Source organism: Alosa sapidissima, chromosome 4, assembly GCF_018492685.1.
Source record: "Alosa sapidissima isolate fAloSap1 chromosome 4, fAloSap1.pri, whole genome shotgun sequence".
Lineage (NCBI taxonomy): Eukaryota > Metazoa > Chordata > Actinopteri > Clupeiformes > Clupeidae > Alosa > Alosa sapidissima.
In genome coordinates, this window is record NC_055960.1 from 19,838,559 (window position 1) to 19,859,097 (window position 20,539).

Below are 20,539 nucleotides of genomic sequence, written 5' to 3' on the forward strand. Positions count from 1 at the left end.
ATGCGCCAGTGTGCAAAATACAGCCCCAGGTCACTTGTGAAAGACATTAAAAGAGGCAACTAACAATGCTTAGTCTTGCTCGTGCTCTGTCATTACATGACAAATTGCTGGTTTTATCCTAATATAGCTTGATTCTAAGATCTAAAAAATGTGTTTGGTTGACATATGGTTGAATGAAACATTGCTGTAAAAACAAGAAATATTGAAGTAGTCTCTTAGTGGTTCTCACTTACAGTGTGCCGTGAAGCAAGGTGAGGTGTGCCATGGAATCTTGAGGAACCCAATGTGTTTTATAAAGGCCTGTGAAATAGGTTATATGGCTATTTTTAAATGCATAAATGACACAGTTTCTTATTTAAAAAGCTCAGTCACTATGATGTGAGCATATGCCTAGGTGGTCTCAGTTCATGACCATGACAAAATCTGGGCATACAAACGAACACCTCTGTTATAGCGTACAGTATAAGTGACATAATTTAAAATCAGTAAACATACGTGTGCTTTGGCATTTGGTTTTACCTTTGGTGTGCCCTAGCCCCAAAAGGATTGAGAATCTCTGAAGGAGAGGACATAACTACATGTCAATAACCTTACAAAATATGATTTTATGTGACTGTTTTTTTTTTTAAACGAATAAGTCTGTTCATAGAATACTATCCTATGAAGCAATCAAAATAATAATAATAATTAAAAAATGATGTGCATGTTAACATATTTAAGTAGAGATTTACTCATACTCAGTACAAATTCAAAATTGCAGTATATCTGTATACATAATTGTTTTAACTACACAATTTGTGAAACATCGTAAATGAAATGGTAATAAAAAAAGAAAGATCTAAAATTTGTGGTTGAACTGCAAACGTTTGCCATTCATCATGTGTTGACAGAGTGACCTCAGTAATGCCAGAATGCTGATCATAAAATTCTGAAGGGGTGACCCTGAAAACAGTTTGCAGTAAGCAAGTGGGATTTTTGATCTATTTCTATATGTCACTTCAGTATGATTCGCAGATTTGGTATCTTGGAACAAATCACCCATGTATAACGAAAAGGTACAGTACATTAGTCTAGTTAAAAGGTGCCTGAAGGAGGCCCCTTTATTTTTCCATTGCTATTTTGAGTCTTATCGTTGAAAGCAGACTGTGTCCTGCATTCCTAATGTGGGGATTTCTGAAGGCGGTCACAGCCTACAGAACCACCTCTGACCTTGTTGAAGCAGTAATGGTACATTAACTCGCTGGTTTCCACACCAGCTGGCTAGGAACGACAATTAGCACTGTACTAGTCTAATCTTTGGGGCTCAGTGTGCTTTAAGACATTTTTTTTATATAGATTATTCATTTTGATATTTCATATTGCATTTTTGAAGGTTTTCTGACAAATTTGTTGGCTATAATGTAGGGACGTTTGACACCTTGTGTCAGTTTTTTCCAGATAAATAGTCTACATCATGCCATGAGTGGTTGATGTAAGTAAATAAATAAATGTGGAATATGTACCAAAAGTAGTTTCTTATGCATCACAAGTAAACAGACTTAAGAATGTGTATACAGTTTGTGAGTGAACAAAACTTGCAAAGTCTTCAAAGAACTTTCTTTCCAAAATATGTATGAGTTTTAGACCAGACAGGTGTTTGGGAATGGGCATCGTGGGGCCCTTTGATGTTACTCTAGCCCAGTGCGCTTTCTTCTTTTCTTACATCATAAGCCCTATTCGGACGGGATTCGTTTTACGTGGAGTCGTGGGGTAAAGTAATTTTGCCACAGGACGTCTGTAATATCAATGGCTAACAGGCAAAATCATCACTCTGTGGTAGCCTTGCATTATTTATTACTAAAACCCCTGGCAATAATCGCTTTACCCCACGTCTCCATGTAAAGCTAATCCCGTCCGAATAGGGCTTTACTCTGTTTGGTAAGATCTGGCGCTAAGAGCAGGCTGTGGGGATCTGTTTCACCACAAATCTTGCTGGTTTCTTGCTCGTCCAGCGGGTTTCTTGCTTTTTCTGCAATCTTTTCAGAGGTTTGGTTTGGTGACGCTGACCTTTTGCTTTCCTTTGCTGGACATTGTCAATGGTGTAGTGCTTTCCCCTGACTTAACCAACATAGGTCCCATTTCCTCAATTTCCCCTGTAAAATTACACGGAAAATAGCCCAAGCCCAATTAAGCCCAATTAGCCCAATTAAGACACCATAGGTCTTTGTGGCCCTTCCCTGTTATTCTCACACCAGGAGTTCTGATTTTTCCTCAGCTTGCTGTACCACTCTGACTCTCAAGGTTGGTTTGCCCAGTCCTGTTCCCTATTCCATACTGTAGTTTAGCCTCTTCACCACCCCACTGCAGGCTCTGGTGTGTTTCTTGACTATTGGACTTCTTTGGCTCAACCTCTACTGTCCCCCAATTGGAGGAGCGCTCAGCAAGACGCTGAAGATCATGACTTAGAGCTAAAATATGTTTGCCTGCTGATTATGCTTCCAATGAATTGTATGTCCTTGAGAATGCTTGTCTGTTTACTATCAGTGATTCCTTATTTATACCTGAGGATTTTATTTAATTGGAGCCTAGCGCACCTGCCTCTTTGTCAGAGTGCTAAGCAGCCAATGAGCCGGCTATATATCGTTCATACTTCTATACAGTAACCTTCTGTCTTTGCTAACACTACTGTATATCACAGCTACACTTTTGACTCACAAGTGATGATGCTGTGGTAAGTATGAAGTTATGCCACACAGATGGCAAGGATGACTTCACAGATTTCAGTTCCTCATAGTCTCAAGTCTCTTGACTGCAGACTCCTTACTGCATGTTTTGCATTCATCAATCATCTCCACACATGAGCTCTTTTTCTGTTGACATGATGAGTCACTGTCATCCTATGGCTGGTGTTTCTAGGGAAACCAACAAATCTCTGGTAGTGCTTGATGACAAGACTTGAAGACAAGACAATAAGACTGTGCTTACATGAAGATGCTGAATCTGAGATCCCTTTTTCAATTGGTTAAAGACTGTCTAGCTCCCTGATCACTTAGGGGACTTAGAAAAAAGATTACTACAAAGAGAAAGTTACTAGATGTTTACCCTGAAAACTCTCCATCCCTTAGGGATGAATGAAGAACTGGTTCTGTCATGTTTTTTGTGATGCGATAAGCACTTATGTGGATCTTGTATTATTGTGTATACTGCTGTCTTGAATCCAGATATGTATACATTATGTCTGTATATATTTTTAATGTTAATTGCACATATTGTTGTTTTTTTGGTTTTGGTGTAGTTTATACGATTTGTCTTTTGTGATGACATTGAGTATTGCGGTAATTGACACGTCACGTCTATAAAAAACCTGAACGCCCTGTGACGCATTTCATAATGGTGACATTGATAATGGGCCAATCCTGAAACGTTTGTTTCCTGGTTTTTTGTCCTTAGACTCATTGTTAAAACCTCCGGTCTCAATACAAATTGTATTAGTATCAAGCCCTTGAGTGCGCCTCTGTTTTTTCTACTGTAATAGCTCCCTGATCACACATTATGTTACTTTGGAAGAGTTCACATGAATAATGTGGCAGTTGTTGGTCTTTATTCCCCAAGCCATTTGAAGTAGTCTCAACGTTGATTGTTGATTGTTGATTGTTGATTGTTGATTGTCTTTGACAATTATTTCTTATCCCTATTAACATTATTGTGGCAATAAGAAACAAATGCCATTTCATTCAAATACTGATTTGAAAATAGTGTGGTGTTCCAGTGAGAAATGAAAAATAGATGTACCAGTAAAGAAACAAGTAACAGATCAAATTGTAGATTGAAAAGGTATCAAGTCAGGCTACTACAAGTTCTCAAAAATGCTTGAAACAGCCTACCTGCTAAATCCTTATAAATACCTGTACAAGTGTACCATTGGGCATATTGATGTGGTGTTGAAAACAACATTTTTATATTTGTAGGCCACACTTTGCCACAAATAAATGCTTTTTTGTTTTAAAAGAGCCAGAAAATAGCCCGAATTGATTCCGCTCACAACATTTCAGGGCAGTAAATTCGGTCTGGAGTAACACCGTTGAACATTGAGGTAGTCATCTATGCCACCTGAGCGTGCTTGAGTTTTGCTACTGCTGTAGAAGCGTGATAAAATGACGCTATATGCTATTATACAAGCTATTGACAGCACAATAACTTTAAAAGACGGACGGAAAACAGTGGTTAAGGCATTTGACATTCTCAAATTTTGGGCTGGCTTTCAGGCTAGGCTGACGCGCCCCATAATCAAATCCAAATGGTGTGTTACCAGACTAAGGATTTGAATCTTGCCACACCAGGCTAGCCAGAAATTTTGATCAAACCGCTTGTTTTGGTTTGTTGGTAGGCCCAAAACCCTGTTAATATCCGACCCATACCATTCAGCACGTATTCCATCAAGCCAGTAGGGAAAACAAATACTGTAATGTAGGCTACTTATTTCAGCCACGATATATGGTGCTCGATATGGTGGTCATGAGGAAGATGTCAGAAAACAAACAAAACATCAGTTGTTGTCAGTAATTTAGGCTTTATGTTGCATTAGAATCATTACATCCCAATAAATAATCACTTTAATTGTGGTGTTTTCTGGTTTAACAAGTCTAACAGATTTCCGACATTGTATATTTGTGGTTGTTCTGAGTGTCTGCTCTATTATTATTTTTCCACATAGTGGTTCTTCAGGCAGTCAAATTGCCTACCATCCTCACAGATTTATTTATTTGCTGGATAGTTGTATTTCAAATAGGCCCAGTGATTAAAAATATGAGAACATACAATTTTCGTGTATTTATTTATGTCAAAACAGATAAACAGAGATGATAACAGTTTATATGAGATGATACACAATGGTGAATATTAGAATGTTCTATGACGTATGCAACTAAAATATCTGGGATTACATTCCACAAAATTGGCCGTTACATAGTTGACCCCACTACGTGACAAAGCTTCTTCAGTCAACAGTGCCTTTCAATGCATGTTGAATGTATCTGTCATTCATCAACACAAATCATATCTGCACCATGGAACTCTGTGTAATAATAATCCAAAGTAATCCAAGTGGGGTTTGTTTTAAAAGTTGGCTCACTTTTCTGAAATACTGCTAATTCTTACAGGTGTTTGGCTATGCACTTCCATAAACTACTTAAATTGAAGGCAACACATCTTTTGTGTTTCTACATTTTATGCACAAACAAAACATGATTATAGTTGCTTTTAACAACACAAAAGAACATGCGCTCCAGATAGGCTTTACAAGTTCTGAGTGATGGCAATTAGCAAAAATAAAACAAAACATAACCATTTAACTTGATGGGAATTACAATACAACAAAATAATGTAACAGATTTGCATGCTTGTTTCATCACTGTTTACCCTGAAAGAAGTTGCACCCAAATGCCACTTTACTTTACATTTCTAATGAGTCTTCATAAGGCACGTTTGTCACATAGCCCAATTAATGTAGATATATATTTAGAAAGTTCTAAACCAAATAACCACTGCATACACCACTGAATTGCTTATCAAGCACATCACTCATAAAAAAGTAATGTTGTACAGTACAGTGGTTCTAGAATGTATTAAGCTTTTACAACAAGACATGTATGGTATTCCTACACCTTACATTTTCTCAATTCTCTTATCCTTTGTGCCTAGAGAGAGTGTCTCTAACAGTGTGTGAGTCAGCGTTGTGGTTCACTCTCCCAAACTATAAGTACTGCTCCCCTTTGTCTGGTGGAGAACTTTTAACATTTGGTCTGCAATTTAAAAGAAAAGAACATGTTTAAGTGAGTGTACACTTGAAACAGAAACCCAACAAACTGGACAAATAAAACACAGAAACCCAAAATGAAAGGAAAGTCACATCTAATCTCAGAAGTCATAGTGCTTCATCTGAAGATCACATGACTTGAATCATACAGGCTTACATAAACAGGAAGAGAAAACAAAACACACGCTTTTTTTCACCAGTCATGTATACACATGCAGGTAGAATGCCCTGTCATACAGGGTGCTTACACAGATATATATCCTAAAGAAATCATATTTACAGAGGCAGGGTTTCAGTGGGAAAGGTTATTACAGGTGCAGGATAACATTTTCCAACCTTACTTAAATATCACATGCGGAAATAAACAGAAAAAACACATCTCAAGGAGGGAGAGGGAGCACAAATGTTCTATAGCAGAGTGACAAGGCTCCCAGTTTTGAGTGAAGGAAGGAGGAGCAGAGGGGGATGGAAACAGACAGTGGAGCTCGGAACAGTCTTCGAAAAAAGGCTGGGGGGGTTGGTCAGTCGGGAAAACTAGTCTCACTCAACAATTCAGCCCTGAATTAGAGGAGAGGAGAAGATAGAAGAACAGCCAATAAAATAGAAGAGGGGGAGAGACAGAAAGAGAGAAAGAAAGAAAGAAAGGGAGAGAGAGACATGTCACAAGACCTTCTTGATTTCATGTTGTTCCTAGTTAATGTTAGTGTAAAGATGAAGGATAAAGAACTGTGTTGAGAAGTCAAGGTTGTTAGTGGAGCAAGTGAGTAGAAGCTTCACACGGATGCAGTTAGGTGCACCAGATGACATTTGTGACATTTTGAATAGTTAGATTTTTACTACTACCGCCACTCAAGGATGTTACTGCAGGATGCAGAGAGACAGAATGCCCCTCCCATTTCTGGGCTATACATTGCATGTCCTAACATACTTAAACCACTGTGACTGATGGCTATCAGTTAGGAATTTGTTGCAGTGAGGTATCTCTTGCTACTCCAACTTACTAGTCTATCACAGATATGTCATACAAATGCTGGACATATGCATTCAAAATATGTAATCAGTGAAATATTGCATTGAAATATATCAACATAGAGTACAAGCAGTAACATAGCAAAGTTGACCTTGGCATTGAAAAGTATAAAAAAAAAACTTTTCAGTGCACAAGTCACGTGAGTGTCATTGGGTTGTAGTAAGGATCTGGGCAATCATACGAGTGAATAGGTACAGACTATGCAGCATTCATGCACTCAATTAGCTTACTGCTGTGCTAATAACTTCTGCTGCTGTGCTTCTTCTTCACAACTGCTGTACAACTTCTATCAGCTTTGGATTTTTCATCGACCTTTTCTTGCAATGCACGTTTGTGTAGAGACGCAACATTCCTCTGTCCATCAAAAATCACTAGTTGGGATTGACACTGGAGTAGAGATTGGCTGACACTAAGATTGACATCTGCTGCGTGTGAACGTGGCCCTCTGAGAAAGTTCATTGACTAGATTTTGCCTGGATGTAATTAAGAGAGAATGCAGAGTCATGTGACATGGTGACTTTCTATACATTTTACAGCTCTGCTCCTGTGAGGTTCCTCAAAAGATGAGGCCTAGCTGTGTGCGGCTTGCGTGCAGCTAGCAGTGCACCCATTCAGAGAAAGTTTAGCAGACTTAGCGGTGTTAGTGCTGTGCGGTGTCAGAAACTGCTGTGCTTTGCTATCCTAAATCATGCTGTCAAGAGATGGCTGATGTAGCTGAATGAGGGGTCACAAATACAAGAATAGCATTACTGCAAACTGAAGCTATGGGTTCCATCTGGCGTTCCCTCACACTGAATTAGAGTTACAAGTTTCCCAATGTTTTTGTTTTGTTTTCTAGTTTTCAGTAATTTTAACCTTTCTTGTACAGTGACATTTCCACACAAATTCACCTAAACTCATCTTTATAAATTACATTCAAAAAGAGGTATTGTCATAACACAAGCAAACCATATTACCCCAGGGACCAAATTTGCTGTTTTTAACGGCTCCTCTGGAATTCTCCTGGTGTCAGCCAAACCTTTATTCCCACACTTGAGATGTGAAACCCCATTTCACAAATCAACATCATTGTAATTTATATCGTCCTCAGAGGGGAATGGCCTCCATCCAATTCCATTTGCAATTTGTGGACAGAGAAAAGCCTCCAGCCTCAGGCCATACCCTGTTTGGCCATGGCTGGGGAAGAACAAACTCACATATACACGACCCAGGCCTACATGGTGCTGCAGAGACTGGATCTCTGATTACCGTTTTTTTTATCTCTCTCTTTGACCCATTTATCCATCTGACACATAAATGACTGCTCATTTATGTTAGACATAATGTTTTGGTGTGCTATATATCTAAGATTTTTCCTTTTTTAGTTATATAAACCAATAGTATAATTGAATGGATTAATATTCACCTCATTCATAAAATGCATACACTAATAATAAGTAATTTAGATATATTACATAGATTTAAATGTATTCAGCATATCTATGCCTTGAATGCAGAATGTAACAAAAACTCTTTTAGCCAAGATAACCTGGAAATGTATAGTATTCCAGACCAGTTTCACAAAATTACTTGTTTCCCTTCCATTTGTTTGTAATACGTAATAATAAAAACAAAATTGCTCTAATATAAAAATAGCACACAGTGTGTGTATGTCTGCGCCCCTATGGACCTGTTTGCTCTAACTACTACAGATACACTGTGCAAACCTGGGTGAGGCGAGGATGCAGACACTCCATGTGTTGGAGGATGCGTGTAAAGAGAGAAGTCAGACAGTGGGAACAGGGATATAATCATGGTTAGAGGGGAAGGAGCTCTGTCACAAATGCCCTCTGGTCTCTGTGTTTGTTTGCTGTTTATTTTTTGTTTGTTTGTTGATGATGTTTTTTTTACACGTACTCCCTGGCTGTGGAAGGCTGCGATTGCCGGTAGTACTGCTGCCCCCTCCTGTCTTCGTTGGAACAGGAACAGCAGAGGAAGGATCCACCCAAAATGGTCAGGCTGGCTGCTGCCCACCCCACAAAAAGTGCAGAGCCAAATTCATACCTGCAAACCAGTGTTTGGATGTTAGTCTGAGTAAACAGAGCTCAGTTGAGCTGAAGCTGATGCATGCATGAATTTTAACTGTTCAAATATGTGCCCATACCTGGCATTCACAGGGGTGCTGGGGTCAAAGAAGTGGTAGGAGACTTGCGTAGCATACCAGGACACAGATACAAGTGTACACAATCCTAGGGAACAATAAGTGACATGAATTTATGGGTCATGCTGCTTTTGTTGCAACAAGCAGTTAAGCAGTGACATTTAACCAAGATGACAACAAGCACATTGGTTTGAATTTTAGCTGCAACCACTTTAGAAGCTCATGTCATATCAAGAAACCCTGTTCCTCATGCCAAGATTCTTTCAGGGCTCATTCATATACATTTTTGTTTTCTTGCCCTGTTTTAGTTGTTTACTTGTCATTTTTAGCAGGCATGCCGAGTGCATAAATAATTCAATGCCACTATGTACCTGTATTTCTCAAAATGCCTAGTCTATGAAACAGTGAAAGGAGTGTTTTGAGGGGCATTTTTGGACATTCCCTAATTGTAGTGCATTTATTCCTGTTGTGCTATTCAGCCAAACAAACACACAAGTGAAGGCTTCAAAAGAGTCTTACCGGCCAGCAGGAAGAGAACTCCTCCAGAGACAGCGATGCGGCTCTTGGTCTGCGGGTTGTTATCGCCAACTTTGGTGCACTTCATGCCTACGACGCTGACAATGATGCCAATGAAGCCCATCAACACTGAGATGACCATCAAGGCACGGCACGTCTGGATGTGCACTAAAAAGGGAGGGGGGGTTGTTATCAGATGAGGGAGGAAGAGAAAAGCATGCATCCAGTCAGTTGAGGTGGAGGCTTGGGGTGGATACAGTCAGTGGAAGTGGCAGGCAAGCCAGATAGATCCAGTAGCTGATTTCTGACGAAGCTCCCTGTGATTCTCAAACATCTGCATTTGATTATTTTGTTTGTTGAACTTTGAATGTTGTATGGACCGTAAATCTGTCAGGATATCCGACTAGTTTTCTTCCTCGGTAGCAAAAATGAAGTGGTTAGAACCATCATGGAGAAAAGGGGGTATTGTAAATGGTGTGATTGTATAATAGCCCAACACGAGAGGACGCCAGCAAGGACCAGTGTCTGCCATGATTTTTTTTCTTCTATGAGCGAGAGAGAGAGCGAGCCCTACTACTCTGAATTCCATGAATAACCCACATGCACGTCAGTGCAGCATAATTCCGTAGGAGTGACATTTTTACATGTTTCACACAAGAGATTAGTGTGATTTCTCTCACAAAGCAGGCTTGTTTTTGCTTATCTGTCGCCTCTTTCATTAAGAAGTCCCACGTATGTTTCGTAGAGTTCTCGCAGCATGGCTGTTAATAATTTTGTAATAATTTAATAATCACCAACCATGTCACCACTTTTGTGAATATGAGTTCCAAACCAAGACAAAACCAAAGGGCTTTCTAAAAATTAAGTGGAATAACCTGAATTGTTACTTTGTAACTATTCAAAGATTAAAGACGAGGTCATGGTTCTCCACAGCCCCCTCATGGAGTCAAGGCAATCAATCTTGAGACTTGAGAGAACTCAAAGAAAGTGGGGGGATCTGAAGAAAGTTGATTTATGAGCAGAGAAGGCATCTTTTGATCAGGAGTTGTTAGCCGTTTCATAAGAAAGGGAGTTTTATGATGAAGAAAATGCTTTTTATTGTACTAGAACTTTCATCCCTTAACTTTCTGGTCTAGCTCTATGAGGTGCTCTTTGTGAGACCCACCTCGCACCCTGGGTGCTTTGACCATTGTGGCCACCTACGGACCATTGTTGCCACCTACGGGCACCCCACCCACGGGCCTCTGACATATGCCAAGGTTGCCCTGTCAAAGAGCTGGTAGGACAGGATGGCAACATATCTGAAGGGTCTGCTTATGGCTCTGATTTTGACACGTATTGTTTATTGTGAGATGATAAGAGAACGTCCTCTCACGTCATATTGCCCCTCTCTCTCTCTCTTTCATTCTCTCTCTCTCTCTCTCTCTCTCTCTCTCTCTCTCTCTCTCTCTCTCTCTCTCACTCACTCTACACATGCTATCTGTGAATAGTATCTTTTAAGGTCACAGAATTCACTGCCAACATTTAAATAGCTTAGTTACTCCAATAGAAACAGTTCAATTACTAGGCTAGATCGCTGTAAAAATGCTTTCTATTGGCCAAACAATATATTTGAAAGCATTTATCAAGATGCACTTGGACGTGGATTGAAACTAACACCACTTTGAACTGGGTTTCTGTAGAGGAGTAAAGGGTATTTGTATGTTACGACACATTTGGGCCTGGGTTCTCTTTATAGAGAGCTCAGGCCATACTGTATGGGCAGGCCTCAGCACAGCTGGTGCTATCAGACACAGTGGCCTTACTGAGCGACATCCCCTTTGCCCCAGCAGCACAAAGCCTCAGTGGCACCACGCATAATAACAATTATTCAAGAGAGAGACATCAGAGCTCGCAAGCAGCCAGAGAAACAATGCAGGCTTGTAGGAGGGCTCCCTGTATATACATAAGCACAGAACATTGCTGTCACTATCACAGCGGATGACCTCAGTCTGTGCAACGATGGCGCGGGGGTTGGGGGGGGGGGGGGTGGGGAGAGGGGCGAGAGTGAATCAGTCAAATCAGCCTTTGTGGGCCCAGGGTTAGATTCCACCGTGAGTGGTACTCCAGTCTCTCTCTCTCTCTCTCTCTCTCTCTCTCTCTCTCTCTCTCTCTCTCTCTCTCTCTCTCTCCCCCTGTGTGTATTTGTCTCATTCCCTTTCTCTCTCTCTCTTTCTCTCTCTCCCCCTGTGTGTATTTGTCTCTCTCTCTCCCCCTGTGTGTATTTGTCTCTCTCTTTCTCTCTCACTCTCTCTCTGTATTTGTCTCACTCCCTCTCTTTCTCCTTTCTCTCTGTATTTCGGTAACTCAGACCCCAGTTGTGTCATACATTTAGCTGAGATATGTAGATGGAACTGCTGTTGCTGTTCCATTTTGAGTGCTCCTCCGAGCAGAGTTGGGACCCAGAACTGTTCCTTCAGCACCACAGCTATGCACGTCCCAAAAAAACATCACTCATTCATCCCCAGCCTCCATGAAGCGGCCTACTGCATTAGACTAGCATAATTTCTTTAGTGTTTTAGGCAAAATATATACTTGGACTTGACTACCAGCTGACACCCAACCTACTTTTCTGTGTAGCAACATTTTGTTAATGAAAACTTGGGGTGTCATTGACTTTTAAAGCACAACGCAATTCATTTAATTCCAACCTGTGGAACCTAAAGCAGAAGTATGGAAGTAACATAAAAATGAGGACAGTTCAAAGGACTTCATATGCTGTCAACAAAGAGTGACAAAGAGAGACAAAGAGGGATTATACTGTGTGGGGGGTAGATGCATTTAGCATACTGAAAATGTCGTTGTCTAAACAGTGGGCTTTTCTTTCTTCAACAAGTGGCATTCACTGGACGATAACAATATGCTGTGTCTGTTATAGCGATTAACACAATGGGAGAAAAGAATTGTCTTTAAAATGTGACCACACTAATGTTTGCAAATGTGAGTGTAAAACTGCTAATCAATTGCAGGGGATCTTTTGTCTCTGACCACAGATCCATTGGCATAAATGTTATTTAGTTGACCACAAACAAAAACAATTTTCATGGCCCAGTTTGTTCAATTAAATCAGACTCCATTCTATTTCCAAAGACGGGAGGCATCAGACTCACAAGGGCAATCACAGTAAACAATGCCAGATAAACAAGAACAGACAGCAGGAGCTAATTGAATCTATATCACCGCAACTATGACAGTTGACTGTGGCGCTTCATATTTCATAAGTGACTCACAAAAGTCGTTTTCCCCATCTTTGACAGGCTGCCTCAATTAATCTTTCTACCACTTGTGGAGAGAAAGGAGGAGGAATGTAATTAATTCCTGTCAGCTCAAGATTTTTTTACGGCTAGTGTTTACGTCACCTAATGAAACCCATCTGAAAGTGTATGTGTTTACTTTCTCTACTTTTGTACTACTATTCAAATATATGCAGACAAATAATACCAAGCAAAACACACTGAAGTTTGACAAGCCTCCTTCTTCCAAGATGATTTAGTTTCACCTACTCAATTATATAAAAGTAACATGACATAAACACACCAGATACACATTTCCAATAAGTCTCACAAAGATAGCTGTAATTATTCAAATTATACTTAGATAGTCACAGCATAACAGAAGATGAACATTATCAGATGGAGCAGTGGCTGCTTTGGGCCATTGGTGAAGACTCTGACTACAAGTCTCACTCTAACTCACCATCCAGAGATAGAAGGGAGTCGAAGATCTTGCACTGCACCTGTCCTGTGCTCTGAGATGCACAGGACATCCAGAGGCCCTCGTACAGACCCACTGCCATGATGATGGCGTCTCCCGCGTAGGACGACTGTTTCCATTGGGGTAGCGCCGTGGTCGAGATGATGCCAATCCACCCTCCCAGGGCCAAGAAGTAGCCCAGGAGCTGAAATCCAGAGTTTGCCATTCTAGCTGTCTGTCCTACCTAGCACTTATAGCCTTTTTTCTCACTCTGTCAGGCTGAAGATACCTTTTACTCACCCTTCAAATATTTCTCTTTTCTTTCTTCCAAAGACACCTGATATTGTCCACCAAAGCTCTTCTCAGGTTCAGTCAATTACTCTGTCAAGAACTCTTTGTTTTGTCTAGTTGCACTAAAGGCAACAGACGTCCAGGTGACACACTGAGCCTGTCTCTGCTCCCAAGGTCAACAAGCGAACAGTGGCTGGTTCCCTTAAGCTTTCACTCTTCACAAGAAGCCAGTTCCTCTCAGTGTTGCTCGTCGCCACGACAGTCCCTGTCATTTGGAGGAGTCCGCAATCATCCCCAGGACCTGTCACTAGCAGGAGGACCACCTTGACCTCTACAGTCTAGAGAGGATGGGTTGAGATGGGGGTGGCCGTTAGCGCAGGTTTCCCTGTTGCCCAGAGGTTGCTGAGGAGAAGTGGTTGTGGGTGGCCTCGATTGCCGTCAGGCACTGGCTCTGGGCTGAGCTCCAGTCTGCATAGCTCTCCTCCTCACACTCCAGTAGGTCTGGGCTGAGCTCGGGGGGCTGTACAATGACAGAGAGAGAGGGGGTTAAGGAGAGAAAAAAACTTTGCAGACAAAAAAGCCTTGACAAGCTTCATGCACAAAACAAGGGAAGGAGGGGGACGTTTTACGATTGGTTCTTCCAGCTGCAAAGCTACGCCCCTTGAAAGGAGTCAGAGGGGCTTTGGAGGGACAAATTAAAGTGTGGTGCTCAACCCCTCTAATGTTAGATACTCTGAGACACAACATTTACATTCTCTAATTTGTTGATGAAAAAGTATAAGAACAAGACCAAGATTATATCTGTGTTGTGCTTTTTTGGGTAAACATGAAGACGTCCATTGCTTGGATTCTTCTATTCCCCCTCCGCTCGGTGGGCAGATGCTTCAAGGTTGACCCAATCTGAGGGGAAGGCTTGTCCCCAGAATCTTCACAAACAGACATAAATCAGCCAGTAAACTGCAGTTGGTTGAAAGGAGGTGTCGCAGCCACACAAAAACTCCTGCTCCTACTGGAAATTTAGGGGCTGGCCTATCAAAGGTCTAGAGATCACCATGGGAACCTGCACAATGGAATCCTTGAGACAGCTCGTGGGGATGGTAAGGGGGGAGAGAGAAAGAAACTCACTCACGACAGAAAGGTGTTGCTCTTGGAGTAAGTCACAGGGATGCAGAAGTCTCTCTCTTCAGCTGTACACAAAGTACACATCTATAAAACTTTTTCACCAATACAAATTTGGAAGGCTGTTTTGGAGATTGTACCACTTTGGTTAGTCTTTTTTTGTTTTGTTTTTGGGTTCGCTTGCTATCGTTAATGTCTGGTCGAGACAGTGTTTTCAATTTATACACTGTTGATCTTCAAAATCAAAAACAGGGTTCACCACTGTCAGGGCTTAAATTTAACATTCAGACTGTGTGATGTCTTCGAGAGACCTGTAATCATAGCTTAGGGCAAAACTTCTCCAAAACAAGTGATTAAGGGGTTTCATCTCAGAGAAGAGGCCCATGTTTTCAGAGGTTCCTCTGGTGCGTTATGGATTAGACCCCATAAGCCACGCGTCCACAATGGCAACAGGTCACGCACCTCTGGCCCATGTTCTTAGGATAGGGATTCATTATCTAGATAACTGTCTCTTTTTCGTAATTATTTTCACAGAAATGCGCAAGGCCTCCACCCAACCGCCTCCACCCCTCTTCTCCGTCAGCTCCAGCCCTGCTCTCCTTTGGTCAGGCTGTTTACATCTGAGTGGAGCCCAGTGAACTGTGCTGCTTGGACTGGGCCCTTTTGCAAACACCACTCTGCCCCCCATCTCCCTGCCATGGATTAAAATACCACGCGGCCATGCCTGACTGTGTACCGCACAAAGCCTTCTGTGCTCAGGCAGACCCAGCCAATGCACATGGGGGTGGTCCAGCTCTCTCTTCCAATAATGTAGAAAAAGGTGCGCACATCTAAATGTTAAAAAAAAGTAGGTGCTGGACTCAAAAAGTGACAATAAAAATTACAAAAAATTCCGCACACTAGAGCTCCATTAATTTTTTTCTTTTTATTCACCACATGTGACGTTTCGGGACACACGGCCCTTCCTCAGACTGAGCTCTAGTGTGCGGACTTTTTTGTAATTTTTACCAGCTCTCTCTTCCTTCATGGACTCTCTCTCCCTCCGTTCTCTCTGTACTCAGTTCCATTTTTATTGTATCTGTATGCCATGACGCATTGATGTCAAACATTTTTTGAAGGCAGGAGTGAAGCATCCAACCCTTTATTTGAAGAGTTTCATTCCAAAATACCATGTCCTCCATTTTAATGAATTTTCCTAAATCTTGTATTTTAATTTAGTTTTTCAGGTAATACATGTGGGACTGAACATGATTTATGAATATTCTTTAAAATTTGAGGTGAGTTGCTTTCAGTCTTTTACCTCTCCTTCTACCTCTTCATCCACCCCTCCTCAATTTCCCTTCATCATTGCTTCCCACCTTTTTAAGCAATTCTAGCCAATGGCAGAGCTGTGGTAATGTGACGTGTGGTAGGCTTGACAATCAGTTGGCCCAGGTTCAAGTCCTGAACCCACCATTGCAAGTCTGTGTCGCTTTGGGATAAAAGCATCCTGACTACCAGTCGACTTTAAATCGTTCTTGCTTTGCCCCTGCACCATCTTCAACCTACACATTTGCTGTTATCTCCTCTCACGCCTGCGTCTTGCCATATTATTCGTAAAACCATTCAGTTACATTTTAGTCATTTTTATAGTGACAATTGACATCTCAGGGAACTGCATTCTAAGAGCCCAAAGTCTGAACCCTCTAAAAGCAAGCATGAAGCATCATCATTATGATAATGAGCAAACATCTGTGGTCGTCAGAGCTCTCATCTTAGAACACATTGTCTGTCCTCTCCATGTGCAGAAATCACCACTCATTTCCTGTGTAATCCCTATGCCTACCATGACCAAGATCTGCAATCATTTTGTGGGTGTGAAACACAACAGCAGCAACGCACAGGACATGTCAATGGGGATGGAGCCAGCCCCTCCCCTCACAGGGATTCAGAGGTTCAGGAGTTTGCTCTGTGCAGCTGAGCATTGTAAGCGGGCAGCAGGGGCCATCTGGGCAAGTTCAACATCGGCTAATTAGTCCTCAGACATCCAGGGCTTTTTCCCCTCCTTTTGAACACAGGAGACTTCATTCGAGCGGGACAAAATAACATACAGCAAAGATGAAAGGGAGGAGTGTAGCCGGTTAGGTGGCTGCATTTACTTAGGGTCACTAAAGTGTGAATTTTGAAATTTTGGGTTGACTTTTCCTCTAGGTGAAAAATAAAACACATTTGGTCTATTGTATAACTATGATCACTGTGGTTGCATTAAGTGAGACTTAAATCACCGTAACAGCGAATATGTAACAGGGGTGTGTTTTGATGTACTAAAGGATACAAATGTTAGCCTAAAGATGATCACCTTATTTGGGAAGGCAATTTTGCACTTGCCATTTCGCATGAGTACAGAGGGAGATCATGAGATGCCTCACATGCCCAAACCCACTAAACAGGAAACTAGTTAATGAGGTGATGAAGTAAGCAAATCATGGCATGATCAGATTGTCACGGGTTGTCTGTAAGTCTGCAGTACAATAATGATGTCTGAACACCAATGTGCTACTGGCTGTTATGTAACTGTAGTGAACAGTATTTGAGCGTGTGATGCACTGGCTCTGGCTCTGGAACTGTAAAAAAATTAAATAGTTTACATCTTTTGAAACAAATGGACAACTGACCAGATGTTTTAAAGAAACCACCGTATTGTACGATTTTTCACACATTTTCTCTTAATCAAATGATGACCCATTTACTAATGGTCTATTCATGTTCTGCTGGCTGTAATCTAACTTTACATAAGGTTTTCAGATTCTTTATATTAGGTTTTATGCTGTCTTGATGTGAAAAAAACTCAATTCAATGCAATTCACCTTTTTGGATTCAAACAGATAGCCATGAACTTTGGGGATTGTGCAAATCTGAAGTGGGCTTTTCAGTTTGAAAAGCCTTGTCCTCTGTTGACAAAAGGGCTTCTCAAATAGTTTGGGATACTAATTGAGTCATTTTGTGCATTTTATTTTGTTACTTTTATTTTGTCTAAGCAACTATTGCCTTACTGTGCATGTCTCAACTAATACTGCATTAAGAGTAAAATGCATTTTCTATGGGAAGCCCAGATGATAGTTCCAACCAAAGATTATAGAGTGCTACGCGTTCCGCTCTAAGATCTTTAGTTCCAACAGTCACACTTTGGGATGATCATCACGTAAGAATCTGCCTTCTTTCATCTATCATAGGTTCCTCCAATGTGACCTGATGACCCCTGAACCTAATATGTGATTGATTGGCTGCCTTAATCTTGTGCGTTGTGTCCATGTCCCTTACTCCCACTGATGAGCATTGAGTATGTCAGTTTACCACTTTTTGGAAGATGGGGGGCTGGGTTCCACCAGCTTTTCCACTCTTTCCCTCAACTCTTTCCATAGCTAAGCTGAGCTTAACAGTCAGCTGACTTGATCAAAGAAACAAAGTCATATCCTATCTAACAAGACTGGAGTGTTCCCAATGCATGGCGCGGACCTCCCAGAGGCCCGAGTCCGATGTACGTGCCCCGACATGGGAAAGGACCGACTTTTGTTCCCAGAGTCCTGTGTGTGCCCATTAAAAAGGTTTCTCTAATTGCTTACCCACCCACTCTCCCACTCCCACAGACAATCCCTCCCTCCATTGCCATTGTAATGACAGAGTGCATACTGGCCAATTCTTCATAGTGGGACAGTGGAATCTTTTTTTTTTCACCCTGTACTACTTTTGCCTGGAGTGTGTACCTTGCGTCCATTTCATTGAATGACAGAGAGCACTCAACGGTAGCGGCCGCTAATGAGACTAAGAGGTGAATGGGGGGGGGCTCCTTATTCTGTGTTGTACAGTGCACTTGTCACAGGCCGGATGGGGCGCCCCTCAGAGCCCCTCTCTCCCCCTAAGAGCAAACGCTGGACTTTTAATAGTGCTCCCTGGTAAAGAGCTGCCACCTGGCAGTGGAAAAATAAGGGGTGGTGGGGCATTTGAGGGAGATAACCCCAGCTGGAGAAGGCCATGTCCTGAGGCAGCACAGCTGAGCTGGACACCGAGGAGATTAGGAGGGGAATGTGTCCGGTTAATCCACCGTTATGCTGTGGCCCTTGTCCAGTCGGTGCACCAAAGAGAGTGCAGGGCCATTCTTCTGGCTCCTGAAAGCAAACACCGGTCAGGGCCGGAGGTTTAATGTGCCATTCTAATTTCAGTGTACACCACGGCGGCCTTTCAAGTCCAAGAATCATGCCTTTGTATGCTTGCTCTCTCAAGCATCCCCTTTAGCATCTACTGGACAAGATTTCATAAGAGACAGTAGATGCAAATCTATTTCGAATGATAATCATGATGCTTTTTTGCAGGAGCACATTTCCATTCACTGAGCCTCAGGGTCACACTGCCAGGCAGTTTTAGAGAAAGGTCTGGTCAACGGGCGCCCTTTAGTTGGGGAGGTGGAAGAATGAGGAGCAGAGCAGTTTCCTGTCTTTCCATATATATTTGTTGTTACTCATCCAGTTTGAGATAAAAGATGGGAAGTGTTAACATGTTGTATGTAACAGTTGTGAATAATAGCATGAGCATGATAATAATCGAGGGGGAATCCAGTGAAAAATGTGGATGTCTCGCACTGACTCAGGCCCTCTTTTTCCATCTGTTGCTCAGCTCAGTGGCAACGGTCCAGTTTGCTGCCCTGTCATCGCCATAGCAACGCTTAATGACATCTTTATTTGACAGACCCCTCCGACAATGAGGTTCGCAGAAATGTTTTCTCCAGGGCCCACTTAGCACTCAGATTTTTCACATTAAATGGGAATCTGCCTGGAGATGCAAATGTGGTCAGTTCCAGAGAAAGTCCTGAATCTAAATCAAGCTGCGTAGCAACACTTACTGCTGTCTTCATTATGGATGAGGCGCATACTGTTGGCAACAAAAGAGATAAACAAACAAACACTGAGCTCTTACACATTAAATAAAATAACTGTACTGATAAGATGCTCTAAAGTGACAGTTTGATGTGCAACTGTGCCACATATATTGTTTATAATCAAGTTAGTTATAAATATGAATATTTCTCAGAATACAGTTATTGTCGTTGCAAACAATGACAATTTTGTCAGCTATTTGACAACCAACTATAGTCAAACATAGTCATCTATCAAACTTCATTTGGAAAACTGAAAATAAAAATAAATCGGTGTCCCATCCATCAATGTACAGGAAAATCATGACCATTTAATTGACCATCAATTCAAGGAGACACAATACAGTGGCATGACATGACATAACCAAAGGTCAACTAAGCTCATCAAAACCAGTGCCCCTTTTCTCACACTCCCAGGGGACCTTTCCCTAGTTGTTGGGGGGGGGGGGGTGAGGAACCTGACCAGGCCTCTTCCTGCCCCTCTATCGTCCAGCCTCCAGCACTGTCTTTCCAGCCCCCCGCTCTGGCTCGGAGCCTTCCCCAGCCCGGCACGAGAGTGATCCCAGTCTTAAGGGGGAATAAGGAAACAGTTCATTGCCGTACCCGCTGAAGTCATCGTCCAGGCATCCATCAAAAAACCCTTACAATGCCGTCCATTGTTGCCATTGACACAAGATTTGTTTTAGACTTGAGGTTATACATTGCCACTGCTCACCAGACCTATGATGCTCTCTTTGCTAGGCTTAAAATCGGCTGATAACATAGACATAGTTAATCATTCCCACAAGAAATGTTTCAATGTTTTCAGTAACAAAATAATTACAAAAGTAACAAAATAATTTTTGGAAGTATTAGATGGTTGCAGCAATATGGCTCCAGATAATTCCTGGGCGTAACTGGGTTTCTGTGCTGCTTGATTCTGTTATAACAGTTATAACGGTGCAAACATTGTTCTCAGCCTAAGAGACTGACTCTGGCATCATGGAAACTTCAGCAAAGTCGATGTCA

General features: G+C 41.7%; 1 protein-coding gene across 2 annotated transcripts; it reads right to left on the reverse strand.

Annotated features, from left to right (window-relative positions):
• Window positions 1-4,796: 4,796 nt before the first annotated feature.
• Window positions 4,797-14,040, reverse strand: cldn19 (claudin 19). 2 transcript variants are annotated; one of them, XM_042090376.1, is made up of 5 exons: window positions 13,216-14,040; window positions 9,484-9,648; window positions 8,968-9,052; window positions 8,721-8,867; window positions 4,797-5,780 (listed from the first exon to the last, which is right to left on the reverse strand). In XM_042090376.1, exons 1-5 carry the CDS (start codon window positions 13,436-13,438, stop codon window positions 5,732-5,734), a joined length of 669 nt encoding a protein of 222 aa, XP_041946310.1. In that variant the 5' UTR covers window positions 13,439-14,040; the 3' UTR covers window positions 4,797-5,731. The 2 variants fall into 2 exon arrangements, with proteins under 2 accessions (XP_041946310.1, XP_041946311.1); XM_042090377.1 differs by having other exon boundaries at window positions 4,797-6,352.
• Window positions 14,041-20,539: the final 6,499 nt, after the last annotated feature.